The sequence below is a fragment of the Pan troglodytes genome, chromosome 5 (genome assembly GCF_028858775.2).
Source record: "Pan troglodytes isolate AG18354 chromosome 5, NHGRI_mPanTro3-v2.0_pri, whole genome shotgun sequence".
Lineage (NCBI taxonomy): Eukaryota > Metazoa > Chordata > Mammalia > Primates > Hominidae > Pan > Pan troglodytes.
This window is the reverse complement of record NC_072403.2, coordinates 44,067,477-44,087,403: the sequence shown is the minus strand read 5'-3', so window position 1 is coordinate 44,087,403 and position 19,927 is coordinate 44,067,477. Positions and strand designations below refer to the sequence as shown.

The following is a 19,927-nucleotide window of genomic DNA, read 5'->3' as shown; positions in this document are numbered from 1 at the left end:
AATTAATTATAAGATCCAAGTGTGACAGAAACCCTATTGGAAAGAACACATCTCTTCAAAAGACTTACTAGACATTTAGAACTGTTTCAACAGAGTTTAAATTTGGGAGCGAAACCATTAAACCTTTAAGAAAGAAATGCCAGACCAAGAGGGTGCTTCATAGACACTAATTTGATTGACTAGGCGTCTCCTGTTTCTGTACTACACAAAAACTCTTGCCCAGATGCAGACACACACACACACACACACACACAAACACACGCACTCTCCCACCACCACTTGTGTACAAACATGAATACAGAGACAGGAAGAAACACGAATTTCCTTTTTTTCTGCATGATACTCAAAATCATTGCGTTTCTAGTACAGCTACTGCTGCAGGAGAGAGAAAAGCACTTGGCCCCAGAGTCTGTTTATGTGTTTGAGCCGAGAAAGTGATTTTTGTTGCAGGAAGCTCTAAGTGAGACAGAGTCAGAGAATAAGAGAGAGAGAGAGATAATTATCTAAATTATGTTCGTGCTATTATCGAAGACGAATATAGTTAAAATGTAATTAAATATGACGGGCTAGCAGGATGTAAGCCAAGCTTTGGAATGCTAATCATCAATTACTGCATCCCCTTAGGGGAATCAAGGAGGCTGTATGGCAGAGTGGGAGCAAGGTTGGGGCTGGGGTACTGAGTGAGACGTCGAGCATTAAAACACCCCCCTCCCCTGTCTCCCCACGTAGTCATTCAAACCGCCATGGATGCCCCTGGGACACATCCCTTTCTGTAGCTGCCACAGCGTTAGAATATGAGGAGCTGGTAGGAGGGTCCTGCCCCTCTCTTTGAGAGGCAACCCCTCTAAAAGGGAAAATTACGCTATGAGCACAGAAGGTAAAACTCAAGATTGGCTTACGTTAGAGCAGTAGATGCAAGTGCATTTACCAGACGGAAGTCTGAAGTTCCTCCTCTGCCAGAAAGCATCAAATGCTCACCTACCTAGATCAAGGAATCCCAGGAGGGAAGTCAGGCAGGGAGGTGGAAGCGGACTGTAGTCGGGACAGAAGATGCCACATGTCCATTCTAGCAAGCTGCTCCTAACACTCAATCCCCAACCTGGGCAAGGGGCCCGCCTTGGCCATACATTGAAATCACCTGAGGAATTTAAAAAGGACTCAAGCGGGGCCCACCCCCCCAGAGGTTTTGAGCGTTAATTGGTGTGGGCTGTGGTCTGGGAGTTCAAAAGTTTAGCTCCACGGGTGTTTCTGATGTGCAGCCAAGGTTAAGACCCACTGGTCCAGCTATAACCAGACTTCTGCTAACCACAGCCAAGGGAAGGCAGGCAGCAGGAAGTGAGGACTGTAGTTAGTTCTTATGTCCTCAGCTGTACCTGTCTCGAGGCCAAGAACAAAACAGTATAAGGATTTACTTTTCTTAATCCTGAAACATGATTTTTATGTCAGTTCTGGTGCTAAATCCGCAAAGAATTTTGAACCTGGTGAGATTACTGTACAAGAGTCCATTTTAACACCGAGCTCTATCTAAGGCTGGGGTAGACACTCGGCCACCTCCTTAGACCAGATGGGTGATGTGAGGGAGCAAAGCAGGCCAGGGCAGGCGCAGGGAGTAAGAGAGACCACCAAAAGCTCTCCTCATCTCCAGCTGTTGTCAGGCAGGGAAGAGGACTCATGCATGCCAGATCTTCTGGTTTTCAAGAGAAGGGAGGCATCTCTGTTTTGCTGTGAAATTTCCCAATGTTTAAGTGGCAGCTAACTCAACTTTTTAAAAAATACTCAGGAAACCAGCAAGGTATGTCTGTGAGGCTCCCATGTGTGACTTTTGATCTTAGTGAGCCTTTGGCTAGTCAGCATGTGGCCAAAACAATCACTAATTCCCTTAGCTCCTAATGCGGTTTTCTGCTGCCTCAGGTCTGCAGTCAGGTTAGACCAGCTTGGCCCCATTTTTCCTAAGCCTGACACATAGAGGGTCTCAATAAATAGTTGTTGAATGGACAAACAGGGTGAATGGAACGAACCCAGAATTCCCTGTAAGTCTGGGCAGCGAGACAGCTATAAAATCCAGTTAAGCATCCTGCAGAACAAAAGAACATACTCCTGGGGTGCCAGATTAGACAGAGGCCTGTACACTGAGTCTCCACTTTAGACTGGTATCAGAGATCTGGGGCCAAGGAAGCTCTTCAGAAGGGAATAAACAGGATCCGGGCTGATTTTGAGTCTCTGCCACATAGGACACCCTCTCTAGCTCTGCCTTTGGGGACCTAGTGGGGACAGACATGCAGGCCCAGCTTAAGGGCTGTTAAAACACAGTAATTCCCACCTCACCCAGTGTTCTGGAAAATGCTCTCTCTCTCATATCCCCAGTCCATAGATCATCTTTAGATATGATTAAAGAGATGAATGTGGTCCTTGGCCCATCACTACAATGCGCCAGACAATAAGAGCAGCATGCTTGGAGGGACGGCAGGCAGCTGTGGGGTCAGCTCAAGAGGCTCACTCATAAAGAACTGTCAGAGGGATCTTCAGGCAAGTCTCCATGCTCACTCAAGGCCTTTAATACCCGTCACGTCTCAGTGCCACACAACTTGGAGAGGGCACCGCCGTCACTGCCGTAAGCTCAGTTGACAGGGGACAGCTTTTATTATTTCTTCCCTTTTCGAGAATCTGTTCCAAAGGTTCGTGCCTGCCTTCCAGCCCTGCTCCCAAAGGCTGTAAATACATATGCTTCCCATGTACCTTTTCCACTCCTTGTCGCCATAGGCTCTGCTCCCTTTCTTAGGCTCTGCTTTTTTTAATTGTAATTTAAAAAAAAATTATCAAAGTTATACATGGACAGTTTTGAGAGTGAAGTAAAACCACAAGACTTTTAACAAAAAGCAGCAGTCCTCTGCTGCTTCCCTACCCCAAGTCCCATTCTCGGAAAGCAACTGCTTTTCTTTTTCCTCTTTTGAAAAGTAATTTTGAAAAAAACTATATATTCCAAAAAATATATTTAATGTTATTTAAAAATCTAAAACTGTAGACTGAAATGTTTCCCTCCTACCTTTTCCTTCAGAGATAGTTTATGCATAAACAAGTATATATATTCTCCCCATTTACTTTTTTTTTTCCTTCAAGGTCTCAGTGTAATTTTATTTTATTTTTAATGTTTGTTTGTTTGTTTATTTTTGAGACAGGGCTCGCTCTGTCGCCCAGGCTGGAATGCAGCAGTGCAGTCACGGCTCACTGCAGCCTTGATCCCCCAGGCTCAGGTGATCCTCCCACCTCAGCCTTCCAAGTAGTTGAGACTACAGGCATGTGCCACCACACCTACCTAATTTTTTACTTTTTGTAGAGACAGGGTCTCACTATATGCCCCAGGCTGATCTCTTGAACTCCTGGGCTCCAGCAATCCTCCCGCCTTGGTCTCCCAAAGTGCTGGGATTACAGGCATGAACTGCCACACCCAGCTTCAGTGTAATTTTAGAACTCATATCAACTCTGGATTCAGCTAATACATGCCATTACATCATTGACCCCATTTTCTTTTAACACAGATTTTTCTGTACCTTGGAGATCTCTTGCATTTCCTCCCTCTCCCCATCCCCCATCCCCCAGCTCATAGTCCTTCATTATAAGGATAGGGATCTACCATAATGTACTTAACCAGTCCCCAGAGATGAGCATTTAGGTGGCTCTCTTGCTGTTCAAATGATGCTGCAGTGCAATCCCTATTCTTCTTCTTCCCTATGCTGCAAACACATCATAAGTTAAAGTAGTATAAGGGAATTGCTGGCTCTAGGGGTATGTGCATTTAACATTTTGCTAGTTGAGGGTATGTCAACTTGTACTTCCTCTGGCAATATGTCAGAGTGCCTGTGTCACCCTACCTTGTCCAATATAACACATGGTCAGACTTTTAGATTTTGAGGCAAACATATTCATCTCTTTTAGACTTTTTTTTTTTTTGGTCTGTATCTTCATATTCTAAACTATATGCTTATTCTGCTATTTCCTAATTACATTACTGGAATTATCTATTGTGTTCCTACTTTGAAAGATAAGGATTTAGTTTCATTGCCCTCCGCCCTTGCAAGTACACACATGCACCTGTCTGCTTCATCCTCCTGTTTAGTTAAATCACAGTTTTTCTTTGTATCAGATTTCTTGTTGGCATTAGGATGACTATGTAACTATCGTTCAGAGCCAAGCCATGTAGTGTAGTATGATCACCTTTTTTTTTTATCATTTGTTTTCCCTAGAGTTAAAAAGTGGCCAGGCGCAGTGTCTCATGCCTGTAATCCCAGCCCTTTGGGAGGCTGAGGCAGGTGGATCACGCAAGGTCAGGAGTTCAAGACCAGCCTGGCCAAGATGGTGAAACCCCATCTCTACTAAAAATACAAAAATTAGCTGGGCATGGTGGCAGGTGCCTGTAATCCCAGCTACTTGGGAGGCTGAGGCAGAGAATGGCTTGAACCCGGGAGGCGGGTTCAAGCCTCCCAAGCTGGGAGGCGAGGTTGCAGTGAGCCAAAATCGTGCCACTGTACTCTAGCCTGGCAACAGAGCAAGACTCCATCTCCAAAAAAAAAAAAAATTGCTTAGTTTTCTGTATACCTATCATTCATTAATTTTCTGTGTACTATCACTGATTCTTCCCCCACAACACAATTTGTGTTGTCAGAGCAACACAAATTCTTGTAACCTGGTTAACACATCTGGTCAATTAGTTTCTCTTTCTCCCTTGAGATGTTCCCATGAGCTGCCCGCCTTCCCTCTGCAGTCTGGACTAGTTGTCCTGTGGGCCTGTTTTACGGCTCTCATCCTGGGATCTCCCATCCCATTATCTTAGGAATTCCTCTTGCCTTTATTCCATTTCACATTCTCTGTTTTGTGGATCCCATAACTAACTTTCTTTCTTTCTTTCTTTCTTTCTTTCTTTCTTTCTTTCTTTTTTTTTGAGACAGACTCCTGCTCTGTCACTCAGGCTGGAGTGCAGTGGCACAGTGTTGGCTCACTGCAACCTCTGCCTCTTAGGTTCAAGCAATTCTCATGCCTCAGCCTCCTGAGTAGCTTGGAGTACAGGTGCGCACCACCATGCCTGGCTAATTTTTGTATTTTTAGTAAAGAAGGGGTTTTGCCATGTTGGCCAGGCTGGTCTTGAACTCCTGGCCTCAAGCGGTAGTATCCCATAACTTTCTTTATCTTAAGTTGGTCCTTTGTTTTGGTGGAACACATTTTCTGGTAGTTCCTTGTGAATGCATTGGAGGTGAAGTTTTTATTTTATTATTTTTATTTTTCTTCGCATAAATACAAAGAGAGGATGAAGGTGAATTTTTTTTATGCCTGAATGAAAATTTCTTTATTCTGTTCTCATACTTCATTTACTTTGTCTGGGAATGGTCACTAATTTTTCCCTCAGCATTTGGAAGGAAGTGATCTATTATCTTCTCACCCCCAATGTTGCTTTTGAAAAATTTATGTGAACCTGATTCCCAGGTCTTTGTGATGACCTGCTTTTTCCCCCTCCAGAACTTTTAAGATCTTCCAAAGTTTCTTAATAATATACTTTGGTGTGGATCTTTTCTCATTTCTTGTAATGGCTACTTAGTAGGATCTTTAACCTGGAATCTTATGTCCTTCATATGTGGGAAAATTTGTTGTGTGACTTTGGCACTTTCCTAGCTCATATTTTCTCTGGAACATCATATTTCTTACTGGAACATCTAAATTAGATGGTGGAATTCCTCATTTGATTCTTCTATTCTCTTATACTTTCTCTTCTATTTTTTATCTTTGTCATTTGATTTGACATTCTGGGAAATTTCCTCAACTTAACTTTCTAACCCATTTGTTGAATTATTTATGTCGCTCATAGTTTTAATTTACAAGAGCACTTTCTTGTTCACTAAATGTTATTTTTTCATATCATTTTATTTATTCCTATTTCAAAGATGTAATAATGCTTCCTTTTATCTTTCTGAGGATAATTTAGGGTTTTTTTTTCCTGAAGCTTTATTCTGCTTACTGAACTGTATCCACGTCCTCTGAGTCATTACTTTTCTCTATTTGCTGTTGGTCATCTTTCATGTTACAGTCTTTTTTTGAACATTTTAAACAGCTTTACTGAGATACAATTCATATGCCATACAATTCACCCACTGAAAGTGTACAATTCCATGGCTTTAGTATATTCACAGAGTTTGCATCCATCACCACAATCAATTTTTGAACATTTTCATTACTCCAGAAAGAAACCACATACCCAATAGCCATCACCTCCCAATCCCCCCAGTTAATTCCCCAGCCCTAGGCAACCACTAATCTACTTTCTGTCTGTATATTCTATACATTTCATATAAATGGAATCATACAATACATGATCCTTTGTTATTGGCTTCTTTCACTTAGCAGCTTCATCGTATTATATTAATAGCATGTATCAAAATCTTATTATTGCTGAACAGTATTCCAGTGTATGGATATACTACATTTATCTATCCATTCATCAGTTGATGGACATTTGGGTTGTTTCCACTTTTTATTATGAACAATGCAGCTGTGAAGATTCATGAACAACTTTTTGTGTGGACATGTGTTTTCATTTTTCTTGGGTATGTATCTAGAAGTAGAATTTTTGGATCATATCACACCTCTCTATTTAACCACCTGAGGAACTGCCAGGTTGTTTTCCAAAGTGGCCACACCTTTGAACATTCCCACAAGCAGTGTATAGGGGTTCCAGTTTCTTCACATTTTCATCAACAGTTGCTGTTATCTTTTTTTAATTTTTAATTTTATTGATACATAGTGTTTTACATATTTATGGGCTACATGTGAATGCTTTTTACATGCATAGAATGTGTAATGACCAAGTCAGGTTATTTGGAGTATTCATCATCTTGAGTATTTATCATTTCTATGTGTTGGTAGCATTTCAAGTCCTTTTAGCTACTTTGAAATATACAATACATTGTTGCTAACTATAGTCACCCTAGTCTGCTATGGAACATTAGAACTTATTTCTTCTAACTAACTGTAAATTCCTACCTATTCACCCCCCTTTCTTCATTTCCCCCTCCCACCCTCACACCCTTCCCACCCTTTGGCATCTATCATTCTGTTCTCTATCTTCATATGATCAAGTTTTTTTAGCTCCTACATATGAGAGAAAACATGTGGGGTTTGTCTTTCTGGGCCTGAATGATATCACTTAACATAATGACCTTCAGTTTCATCCGTGTTGCTGCAAATGACATGATTTCATTCTTTTTTATGGCCAAACAGTATTGCATTATGTAAATGTACCACATTTTCTTTACCCTTACGTCCATTGATGGACACTTAGGTTGATTCCATCTCTCTGCTGTTGTGAATAGTGCCACATTAACATGTGAGTGCAGATATCCCTTTGAAATACTGATTTCTTTTTTTTTTGGATAGATAGCCAGAAGTGAAATTGCTGGATCATTTGGTAGATTGCATGTTTCCAGAAATTTATCCATTTCCTCTAGTTGTACTTTTAGATTTTTAAAAATTTATTTCTCAGCTTGAAAAATAGTAGTAGTTTATTGAGAAATCTCTATACTGTTTTCCATGGTTTCTGTACTAATTTACATTCCCACCAACAGTGTATAAGAGTTCCTTTTTCTCTTCATTCTTACCAACATCTATTATTTTTGTCTTTTTAATAATAGCATTCTAACTGAGGTAAGATGATATCTCATTGTGGGTTTGGTTTACATTTTCCCAATGCTTAGTGATGTTGAGCATTTTTTCATATACCCTTTGGCTATTTGTATGTCTTCTTTTGATAAGTGTCTATTCATGTCCTTTGCCCATTTTTTAATGAAATTTTTATTTGTACATTCTGGATATTAGTCCCTTGTTAGATGAATAGTTTGCGGGTATTTTCTCCCATTCAACAGATTACCTTATCACTCTATTGATTATTTACTTTGCTGTGCATAAATTTTTAAATTTAATACAGTCCCACTTGGCTAGACCAATATCCTGAACTGGTTTCCCTATGTTTTCTTCTATTATTTTTATAGTTTCAGGTCTTACATTTAATTCCTTAATCAATCTTGAGTTGATTTTTGTATATGATGAGAGATAGGGGTCCACTTTGCATATGGATATCCAATTTTCCCAGCACCATTTATTGAAGAGGGTATCCTTTCCCTGGTGTAAGTTCTTGGTTCCTTTGTTGAGTATCAGTTGGCTGTAGATATGTGGATTTATTTCTGGGTGTTCCAGTATACTCTGTTGGGCTGTTTTTATACTCATACCATCTGTTTTGATTACTATAGCCTTGTACTATATTTTGAAGTCAGGTAGTGACTGCAAAGCCTCTAGCTTTGTTCTTTTTTCTTAGGATTGCTTTAGCTATACTGGCTCTTTTTTGGTTCTACATGAATTTTAGGATTTTTTTTTTCTGTTTCTGTAAAAAATGACATTTTTGGGCTGGGTGCAGTGGCTCACGTGTGTAATCCCAGCACTTTGGGAGGCCGAGGCGGTTCATTAGGTCAAGAGATGGAGACCATCCTGGCCAACATGGTGAAACCCCATTTCTACTAAAAATACAAAAAAATTAGCTGGGTGTGGTGCCGCACACTCATAGTCCCAGCTACTCGGGAGGCTGAGGCGGGAGAATCGCTTGAGCTTGTGGGGTGGAGGTTGCAGTGAAATGAGATCGTGCCACTGCACTCCAGCCTGGCAACAGAGCGAGATTCCATCTCAAAAAAAAAAAAAAAACAAAAAACACAAAACGACATTTTTGGATTTTTGGTATTTTTGATGGAGATTGTATTGAATGTGTATATTGTTTTGGGCAGTACAGTCATTTTAATGGTATTAATTATTCTAATCCATGAGCATAAGATGAGTTTCCATTTGTTTGTATTCTCTTCAGTTTCTTTCATCAGTATTTTGTGGTTTTCGTTGTAGAGATTTTCCACCTCCTTGGTTAAATTTATTCCTAGGAATTTTTTTCCATGGCAGCTATTGTAAATGGGATTGCCTTCTTGACTTCTTTCTTAGCTAGTTCATTATTGGTGTATAGAAATGCTACTGAATTTTGTATGATGGTTTTGTATCCTGCAGCTTTACTGAATTTGCTTATCAACCCTTAAGAGTTTTTGGGTGGAATCCTTTGGTCTTTCTGAATATAAGATGTCATCTGCAAAAAGGAACAATTTGACATCCTCTTTTCCAATTTGGATGCCTTTTATTTCTTTCTCTTGCTTGATTGCCCTGCCTATGACTTCTAGTACTATGTTGAATACGAGTGGTGAGAGTGGGCATCCATGTCTTGTTCCAGTTCTTACAGAAAAGAATTTCAACTTTTCCCCATTCAGTACGATGTTAGCTATGGGTTTGTCACAGATGGCTTTTATTATTTTGAGGTATATCCTTATATGGCTAGTTTGTTGAGACTTCTTATTATGAAGGGATGTTGAATTTTATTAAATGCTTTTTCTGTGTCTATTGAAATGATCATATGGTTTTTGTCCTCGATTTTGTTGATCTAATGTATCACGTTTATTGATTTGTGTCTGTTAAACCATCCTTGCATCCCTGGGTTAGATCCCACTTGATCATGGTGTATTATCTTTTTGATGCTCTGTTAAATTTGGTTTGCTAGTATTTTTTTGAGAAGTTTTGTGTCTGTGTTCATTGAAGATATTGGCCTGTAGTTTTCTTTTGTTGTTTTGTTCTTGTCAGGTTTTGGTGTCAGGGTAATGCTGGTCTTGCAGAATGAGTTAAGGAGTATTCCCTCCTCTTTGGTTTTGGGATTTTTTTTTTTTTTACTTTATTTTTTTTAGAGACAGGGTCTTGCTCTGTTGCCCAGGCTGGCATGTCATGGCACAATCAATGCTCACTGCAATCGCAAACTCCCAGACTCAAGCAGTTCTCCTCCCTCAGCCTCCCAGGTAGCTGGTATTATAGGCATGTGCCACCCAGTTTTTTAGAATAGTTTGAAGAGGATTGGTATTAGTTCCTCTTTATATGTTTGGTAGAATTTGTCAGTGAATCCATCAGGTCCTGAGCTTTTCTTTGTTGGGAGGCTTTTTGTTATGGATTCCATTTCACTACTCATTTTTGATCTGTTCAGGTTTTCTATTTCTTCCTGATTCAATCTTGATAGATTGCATGTTTCCAGGAGTTTATCCATTTCTTCTAGGTTTTCTAGTTTGTTAGCATATAGTTGTTCAGAATAGTCTCTGATGATCTTTTGTATTTCGGTGGCATCAGTTGTAATGTTTCCTTTTTCACTTCTAATTTTGTTAATTTGGGTCTTCTCTCTTCTTGGTTAGTCTAGCTAGCAGTTTATCAATTTTGTTTATCTTTTCTAAGAACCAATTTTCCATTTCATTGATCCTTTGTATTTTTATGTAGTCTCTATTTCATTTAATTCTGCTCTGATCTTTATTGTTTCTTTCCTCCTGCTAATTTAGGAGTTTGATTTGTTCTTCCTTTTCTAGTTTCTTGAGGTACATTGTTATATTGTTTATTTGAAACCTTTCTACTTTTGGATATAGGGGCTTAAACCTGTAAACTTCCCTCTGAGTACTGCTTTTGCAGTGTCCCACAGGTTTTGGTCTATTTTGTTTTCATTTTCATTTGTTTCCCTGGAGAGGGCAGTGCCACCTTCAGTGACAGTAGCCTAGGCCTGCAGGTGGGAAATGCCCGTGGTGCTCATACCTCAGCCCCTGCTGTGGTAGCCAGCACCTTGGTTGCCCCTCAGCCCTGAGTGCATAGCCTGTGCACATCTAAGCCCTGAGGACAGCAGGCCATGCTTCTCCTGACCTCAGGTCCAGCTTCGCTGGGCTCCAGGACAGTGTGCAGTCTGTAGAGGCAGGCCCTAAAATAGAGCTTTGTTTGTGCCTCCACCCCAAGCCTCGAGGATGGTAGCCCATGGTCACCCCTGCCTACAGTTTAGGGGCAGCAGCCCAGGCTTTTCTTGCCCCCATTCCCCTTTAAATGTTAGGCATTGTGAAAGCTGGCTGGAAGCTTCTAGTATATGGATGGGTTTGTGGGCTTCACTGAGGGTTATCAGGCAGGGATTAGATGTTTCACTAGGATACCCCTGCCCAGCACACTGGTGCTTTCTGTGCCTTCTCACTGGAATGCCCCTTCAGATCTGCATGAGCGTGTCCTCCAGTTGTGTAGGTGTTAGCTCATTTGTCACCTTACCCAAGAGACCTTCCCTAAATATGTTAACTAAAGCAATGTGTTCCTCCAAGTCTACTTAACACTGTTTTGTGTTTCTCCATAGCCCCTTTTTAACGCTGATAAATTTTTTTTTTCTGTCTCCTTCCCATTAGAACATAAGCTCTTGGAGGGCAGGAACTTTGTTGTATGCTATATCCTCAGGGTCTAAAAATGGGCTTATTCCATAGTAAGGACTTGATCAATATTTATGGAAGAAAGGAGAGAGGGACAGAGAGAGGGAAGGTCGTTCAGTATCTGTAGCTCTTTCCTCTTGGGCCAGTCAGCGGCTCTCGAAAGGGACTCTCCAGTCTCCTGCCTGGGGTTTAAGACTGTATCACGGTGGCCTGAAAGCCAACTGAGGGAAGGGAACTGGGGGGTCTCACCATCCGGGATATGACTTCCATGTAACTCCTTTGCTCTCAGCTGCTACAGGATTCTACCCTCTGCTGTGCCTAGGTCCCCGGAGTTCAGATCTTCTCTGTTCATGGTCTCCAGAGGGAAATGTGTGTCTCCTGTCAAGGTGAAGGGATGGTTGTCCCCACTATGCAGGAAGGAGGGGAAGGGATTTGAGGAGTGCACCTGCTCCTTTTTCCTTCTTTCAACCAGTCTTCCTGGTTCAGCCCCCTGCACACCTCCACCTTCAAAGGTAGCTGGTGACTTGAGGATCTGAGCCTTTCTAGGGTTCTGTGGTGTGATTCCACTTGCTTTCTGTGTGCCTTCCTCTCTGAGGTGCCGATGCAGAGAGACAGTCACACCTCCTCATTCTTCCTCTTTGTTTTGTGGTCATGCATGTGTCTGCATGTATTAATTAATTAATATATAACACATATATTTGATGGGAAACAAATATTTCTTTAGTGCCATTTTAGTGGAAAGAATGCATTCTGTGCCATGTGTTGAGTTTGCTGTGTTTACTTGCCAGTCTGGCCCTAGCCAAATACTTTCCTGTCTCTGTCTCCCCAATGTTCAACAGGTCTGCTGCAGAAAAGTTCTGATATGTGCTTTCTCTTTATAGTATGTGCAGTAGAGTCACATAGTTTTCCAGATTCAAGAAGACTAGGCACCCTCACCATTGCCACAGGATCCTGAATCCTCAGAGAAGTCAAAACAAGGCTCAGGACAGAGAGCTGCTCTCTGCTGAGCACTACGGTCACCCTTTCTCTCGTCACTTATGGGCCTGTGCAGTGTCCTTATCATCCGGAGCCACTCACGCCAACCCTCCCTTGCTGATGGCGACCGTACATTCCTCCCATCCGGTGGCTCTCCTGTCCTCTGCTTCTTTCCGATGGTGACACAGCTGGCTGGAGCCAGCAGCACCACCTGCCGGATCCACACTGCTACTGCAGGACCAACTCCACTTCCCCCCCTCATTTTTATATTTGTAGTTTAGCTAATTCCATCTCCAGCAAATTCCTGCCCACCTGAACACAGACATTGTTTTACTCCCTTTCTCCTCTTCTGTCTCTTTTTATTTATTTCAAGAACTGTTTAAAATCCATGAGAATAAAAATAATATAACATTTGCTCACATACTTATCCCCAGAATTGACCCTATTTAATATTTTTTGCATATACTTCAAGTCTTTTTTATTTTAATCAAAGAAATGAAACATTCTAGTTAATGCTGAAATCTCCTTTGTTCCCCATCAGCAGTCCCAGTCCTCGCCCTCTCCTCAGCCAACACTGTCAAGAATTTAGCATCTATCCTTCCAGAATATTTCACACTATTTTACAGACCTGTATGTTTTCCTGAGTCATGCATACAGTTTAGTGTGTGTAATCCCATATTGTACATATTGTCCTCTAACTTGCTTTTGAGCAAGGCTTCTGTTTTAGATCTTTTTCCATACTGATCTTTTCATAGAGCACCTGCTGAGCCTCTTTTCTTTCCAGTTTGCCATATGTGTGAATGTAAAGATGTGAGAGTAATAGCCAACAGTTAATTTGCTTTCACCACATGCCATGCTCTTTGTGTTTTCTCCTTGAGTCCTCACAACCCCAAATGGTGAGTACTGTTATCACCCCTACTTCACACGGGAAACGGAGACTTTAGCAGATGGTCACTTACCTGAGGCCACCTTATGATCCACTCGTGTGTATGATCCATATGGTTCTGGCCCCGGAGTCATGACACAGACACGTAAATGAGGTGTCAATAATATTCTGGGAGCCAGGAAAATAAAACCCAGGGGACAGTGACTAGTCAGTGCCTTGGCCTCTAAATTATTTGAAAGGTCTTCATCTTGCCCTTTGGTGGAAAGAAACTAAGCTCACAGTCATTAAATCTGGCTTCTATTGCTGACTCTATCCTGACAGCTCTAGGATGTGACACAGATTACTTCTCTTCTCTTTGCCTCAGTTTCCTCGCCTCTGAAATGGGATTCAGATTGCCTGGCTGCCTACCCAAAAGATTGTGTTGGGAACCAAATGAGATAGATCACGACTCTAAGACACTTTGTAAACCAGGCAGTGGTCTGTGGATGGGGAAGTCTTTTAGGATGACAAACCTGGCCCGTTATTTTAACTTTCCTTATTAAAAGACCGCCTACCATGTTCCAGCTACATCCCCATGATTTCATTTGCATTACAGAATTTAATCCTCATTCCTCAAGCAGCTTTAGAAAGATTGTTTTAAATCCCTTGTTTTTCTGGCTTGCTTAATTACTACTCTGGCAACAATATCTCTTTTTTTCCTCTTTCACATATACTTAGTCTTTTAGCTTCATTATGGGTTAAATTGAGTTTTGTGGGTGGGTCTGGGCACCCTCTCAAAATTTATAGCTTTATTTCTATGGAAAAATTGTTTCCAAGCATCAACCAACCAACTACAAGGCAAGTTTTGGAACAGCACCTGTTTATAAGTTGGGACCACTGTACTGTTTGCATTGTTGTCTAATGAGTTTGTGGAAGGAGAGCTCATCTCCCTGGTGAGATTACACACTTCTTAAGGAAGGGGCACTACATCTTGCACGTGTCCTCCATAGCACCCAGCAGGTGCCATGCACAAGAATGTATTCAAAACATACTTATTTAATTCTTCCAAAGGCCAGCTGCTTGTCTGCCTCCAAGACATGGGTGCTGATGGGAGTCACCTTGGGTGTCCCAAGAACCTCTGTGGTAATCATTGAATCATATACTGTCAAACTTGACAGCTCACAGATGAGGCCCAGGAACACTGTATCTCACTGGCTGAATGTAATTATAGTGGTAATAACACTATCAACTAATTTTTGTAGTATTTAATATATGCCAATACTTTTCTAGATGTTTTATATTTGTTAATGTATTTAATCTTTACCAAAATAATTTAGGTAGTTATTCCTATTATTCCCATTTTACAGGTGAAGAGACTGCAGCCTAGAGAGGCTAAGCAACTTGCTTAAGGTCCTAGAGCTGTTAAAAGCACAAAATAAAGATTCAAACACGGGCAGCCAGGGTACAGAGCCCATGCTCTCCACCCCTGTGCCACATTGCCCCTAGTCCTGAAAGACCAGGAGTAAAGCCTGCTGTCTTGACCGTCACCCATGACCTCTCCACTGGAATACTTGGCACAGTAATACAGTGCTGGCATTCTCACTGGCTCCAGGCCGTGTGATCTGTATTATTAAATCCTTGGACAATAGGCAAGATAGGTACTCTGTTTAATGCTTATGTGTATTAGACATTCTACCAAGTTCAAACAGGACAGAAAAGCACCAAAGTAAACTAAATGGCTCTTGAAATTCTTCCATCCAAAGCTAAAATCTGGACCAACATTTTGGCAAACATTCTTATAGACATCTATGTTTTAATACATATGTGTATAGTTCTGCACATGTGTGCATGGGAAAGAATAAACAAAAAATAATTTAAAAAGTAAATAAGTTTAAAATTTTTATTAAATAAAAAATAATTAAAAATTTAAAAATAATACCTATGTGTATAGATACATATTTAAATTGGACATAATTGGGACCTCATTCTAGATGCGTTTCTGTGAGCAGGTGACCGGTGTTATTTCTGTCAGCATTCCGGAGAGGGTAACGGTTCATCCAGTCAGAGCCAGTATGGGGTTGGGACGTCAATCCTTCGTGGGTTTTTTTGTTCTTATTAAGCTTTTTTGTTTTTATTAAGACCATATTTATTTTTTAACAATTCACTGCTCCTGTTCAAACACCTTCCTCTCAGCGCCCAGCCCTGGCTCTGAACTGGGCGGGCTGCCATGCCTCTAGCAGTCTGTTGTCTTTCCTGGAAGTTTTGCCTACTAGAGAAGAGATTCTGGGTACCTGGTGAGTTGGAATATTTATGCAGCTATCAATAAAGCCCAATAAATATGGCAGTCAAGCTTTTGCATTGACTAAACAATGCTGGTGGTTTTCTGGCCCTGTGAAATCTCAGCCAAGGCAGCTCCTTTGAGGTTTCACAGTGATTGCAAATGTGGTGACCACTCTGGTGCCGCCTTGTCATTTCCCCTTCAAGCAACATGGCAAGTTATTCTGAAAAAGTTCAGGGGAAATGGAATCTGATGGGGGGAGACAGATGCTCATTTCCTTGTCCTAACCAACTTCCCTTACTACTGATACTTTGGTTTAGAATTGCTATCCGGCTCTGCTGAAAATGAAATCATATATTCAACTCTCAGGCTGAAGTCCACTGTGATTAGACATTAATGCAGTGTAATGGAAGATTGGTATTAAATTGAGACCTTCTGATCTTCTTACTCCTCAAAGTTCCCTCCCGCTCAGACTGCTGCCCTGCCAGCCCTGCCTCCCCTGCCTCTCCTGCCTCCCCATGCAGAAGCAAGGGCAGTGGGGCCAGAGCCCAGAGCCCAGAGCCCAGAGCCCTAAGCCTGACGTAGGGAGAGGAGAGTGGAGGCAAGAGGAGCAGCAAGGGAGATAGGGGAGGGAGACCCAGGTTCAGGCCGGCTCTGCCCAGGACGGCTCCCAGCGAGACCTCACTGCCTGGGCTCCTCAAACCTCCTCTACATCATGGAGGGAGGAGTGCGTGGGACCACAGGGCCGTGATTCTGGGCCTGCCTTCACTCTCAGAGCCACACGCATGTTGTTGAGGACTAAGAGCTTTGATCTTTGACAAAGCATCACTTTGACAGAATCACTTTGATATTTGACAGGCATCGAGCTAGAAGGCTGAAAAGAACAAAATCTTTGCTCAGTTTCTTCCACTCCCGCCGCCTCCCCAAGCCAGTCCTTTTTGTGAAACTGACTTGAACCTAATAGCTGTCACCAGCTACTGTCACTCATCCTATTTCTTTTTCTCTTTCTGGAGGCGTGGCCTGAGAAGCAGCCAGTGAGCCAGCTTTAGTGTACTCTTAGCTTCCTTTAGGGACAGGGATGGGACTCTGATGTCCCAAACAGTGTGAACCTTGGCCAGGGGCTGCTCCCTTCACTTCCCCTCACCTGCTGGAGGAAGAACGTGAGTGTGTGGTCAGTTCCACTGCTTGGCTTGCAAGAGACAGCTAGGCCTGTGGAAACCCCACAGGGCCTTGCAGGCCCCCCTGCCACCGGCCCACGGGCTGCATCCCATCTAGCAAACTCCCCAAGAGAGCTGGGGGTCTGGGAGGACAGCAGTCGCCCACCGAGAAAATGGGCCACCAGCACAAGCCCTGGGCATGGTCAGATGGCGTCACCTTCATGTGTGAATAAGAGCATTTTTATGGAGACAGTGATTTTTCTTTGTTTCCAGAACACTGGTTTCAGGGGCACAGACTTTACACACAAGATGGTAATGACTTTTTAATGACCTTAAGGGGACTGGTGTCCAGGCAGCAGTGAATCAATCTCAGTGGGAGGTTCATAGTGAGAGGGAAGATGGAACACCTGAAACCAAAGGGGGAAAAACAAACTGCAAATACATATATATTTTCTTTGCTAACATTACTTGGTAATTAGACAATTACAGGAAACAGCTTCCCAGCAGCTGGCATTTCCACTGTGAGAGCGGAGGAGGGATGGCAGCAACTGTGAACTCCTCACATTTATTACAGAAAATATTACTGGAGTTTACAGTCGTGGGTGCCGTGCACTCCTCCAGTGCATTCTGATGAGCTGCTGAGCGTTCAGCCAAGAGCAGAACTCCTCCTCTCAGGGTCTGTTCAGGGCCTGCTCTGCTGAGTCTTAAATGAGCTGGCCTGGCCCATGCTGATCAGTGAGGAATTGCCTTGAAAATATCGGGGATGCTTTTGAAACCACCCAGACAGAGTCAGGCCAGTCTTAAGAATAGACGGTGTCGGGGGCAGCGTTTTGGAAGCAGGAAAGAAGGGGGTAGAGGCCTGTGGAGAACTTGCCACAACCCCCATGTGCCATCACTCACATGGTGGGGTCAGAGGGTGGTGCAGGACCCCCACTGCCCCAACCCAAGTGCTGGAACTCTGCAGCCCTCCTGCATCCCTGCCCTCTTCAAAACTCTCCTCCTCCCAGAAGCCTGCCGTGCTGAGTAACTGCTCCCCCTCGGCTGCGCATCTGATGAATGACTGAGGTCATTCTGCCAACAGCCCTGGAGTAGGCCCTGTCATGGCCCCATTTTATAGATGGGGAAATGTATTTATGAACTCCTGCCACCGTGATTACATCTATTTGTCCGCACTTTTTTTTTTATTATTACTATACTCCAAGTTCTAGGATACATGTGCACAACGTGCAGGCCTGTCACATATGCATACATGTGCCATGCTGGTGTGCTGCACCCATCAACTTGTCACCTAACACTAGGTATATCTCCCAGTGCCATCCCTCCCCCCTCCCCCCACCCCTTGTTGTAATGAGCTTGGTCTGCCCTTTGTGCTTGTTTATGGAGGGCTTTGTAAGAAGCCTAAGTGACATTCACAGATGGGGAGGAGTGCCTTCTGTGATGGGATTGTAAGCTCCTGAATAGGGACACTGTGTATGTCCTGCCTCTCTCAGCCATACATTAGGTGCAGCCCAGCTGCCTGCCCCTCCTATAGTGCAGGTCTCCGAGGACGGGAAGCCCTCCCTCCTCAGTGGACATGACTCCATCGGCCACACTACCAGAGAGTCAACCGCACCATCTAATCAGGCAAATGGTTGTTTCCTCTCACAGGTCCTGGCAGTCAGTAACTTTTGAAAGGCAGCCTGCCTCCTTCATCCGTATCGTTGGGACACACAACACAGCAAATGAGGTAAGGGTCTCTTTTCATGAGAGGTGCCATGAGATTTCATGATGTACAGGTAAATGCTACATCCTGAGTTAAGTGGAATTGTTTGTTCTGCCTGCTAATGGCCTGCTATTCAGACAGCTTGGTGTGGAGAAAGTCCTGCAATTGCACAGTGGGGTTATCATTATCATTTTTGGATATCTCTTCATTAGCAAATGAAAGCCAGCCCCTATTGCTTTGCTAATTCCTACAGCTCTCTGTGGAATCGGCCAACCACAGAGGGCTTGAGAGGTCAAACACCCCATCCCTTGTCTCTGAGTCCTCAGCCCTCCCAAATGACAGCAATTGTATGAGGTTTCTTGCCCCTCTGAGCATGGCGTCTAGCAGGCGGCCGTGCTGCTGCCTTATCGCTCCCTTGCTGTTTTGTAGTCACACTGTGTCAAGCGTGTGCCTCCGAAGAACCTCTGGTTTAAGAGAGGCAGCGTAGGAAATGATGGGTCGAAATGCAACAGGTAGATGAGAAACATAAAAGTAGCAACATTTCTGCAATTTTACCTTTCCGTGATCTTTCTCAGATTTATGCAGGATTGGCTCTATGGTGTGCCACCAGGACAGTCGCATGGGACCCAGTGCTTGAGGTTTAATGCTCTGTGGCACCATCTTGAAATGCTTAGGGTCTTTTTACCTTTGAATTGTGTTTTATAAATGAAGCTCCACGGCACAGCGGAACACACACCAGGACCTTGGAGCCTCAGCCCACACGCAATCCTGCCTCCTGCCCCTTCCCACCTTCCTGCCATGAGCTCTCAGCCACCCGCTCCCTGAGCCAGGATGCCTGGGTTCTGCTTGGCCTGCCCATCCTCATCTCACCCATGATCACTGCCCTCTCTACTCCCAACAGGGGCCCTGGCACAGGGATGGGCGGAGCCCGAGTCTGGTGTGAGTCCTGAGCTCAAGTCACAGGATAGTGCCCTGGGTGCCTGTGAGGGGCTACACTGGCCGGCAGGGCGGTGGCGGTGGGGTGTCCCTGTGCCCGAGGGAGCACAACATTAAGTAGCAAATAATAACCAGCGTGACAGCTTGAGAGAGAGACCCTAGATGAAAGCAGAAAGGTTTTTTACTGCTTTATGAACACAGGGCTCCTCGTTTCCATCCAGCAAATGGGCCCTGTGCTTGGGATTCATGCATTGTCTTTATGGAATTAAAATTTCCCCAGAACACATCAACGTGTTTCTGGTACTTCAAAAAGCATTTTTAAACGTGAAAATATTGTGATAATTTAAATTCATTTTGGCTTTTTATTTATTTAGAATAAAAGTGGTCCACATCTACAATGTGTTTCTTGCAGAGAGGAACTTGTAAACAGAAACCTGGAACTTTTCCTCTTGCCTCTTTATTTCAAAACAAATCTGAAAACTATAAAAGTAAACCAACTGATGTTTTCTAAAGAAAAATTCAAGAATTATAAACACCAGGTCATAAACAATTGAAATTTTTACATAGTAACATATTGAAATCGAATTAACTGTTTTTCATTTGCAGTTCTTGCTTTTTATACACTGCATCCCCCCAAAAATTTTAGACCAGTTTTTTTTTTAATTCCCAAATGGAACCCTGAAATTT

General features: G+C 42.9%; 1 protein-coding gene and 1 non-coding gene across 13 annotated transcripts in view; one reads left to right on the top strand and one right to left on the bottom strand.

Moving 5' to 3' along the window:
* The window catches only part of BTBD9 (BTB domain containing 9), a 476,623-nt gene that overhangs the window by 439,283 nt on the left and 17,413 nt on the right, over positions 1-19,927 (top strand). For all 12 annotated transcript variants that reach the window (XM_009451185.5, XM_054686797.2, XM_016955386.4 and 9 more), the window contains one exon: positions 18,250-18,328. In XM_009451185.5, coding sequence (XP_009449460.1) covers positions 18,250-18,328 — 79 coding nt within the window. The remainder of the gene's footprint in view (positions 1-18,249; positions 18,329-19,927) is intronic.
* On the bottom strand, positions 3,446-3,517 carry LOC112209657 (small nucleolar RNA SNORD45). Its single transcript, XR_002944480.1, has one exon. It is a non-coding gene; the product is annotated as a small nucleolar RNA SNORD45 (small nucleolar RNA).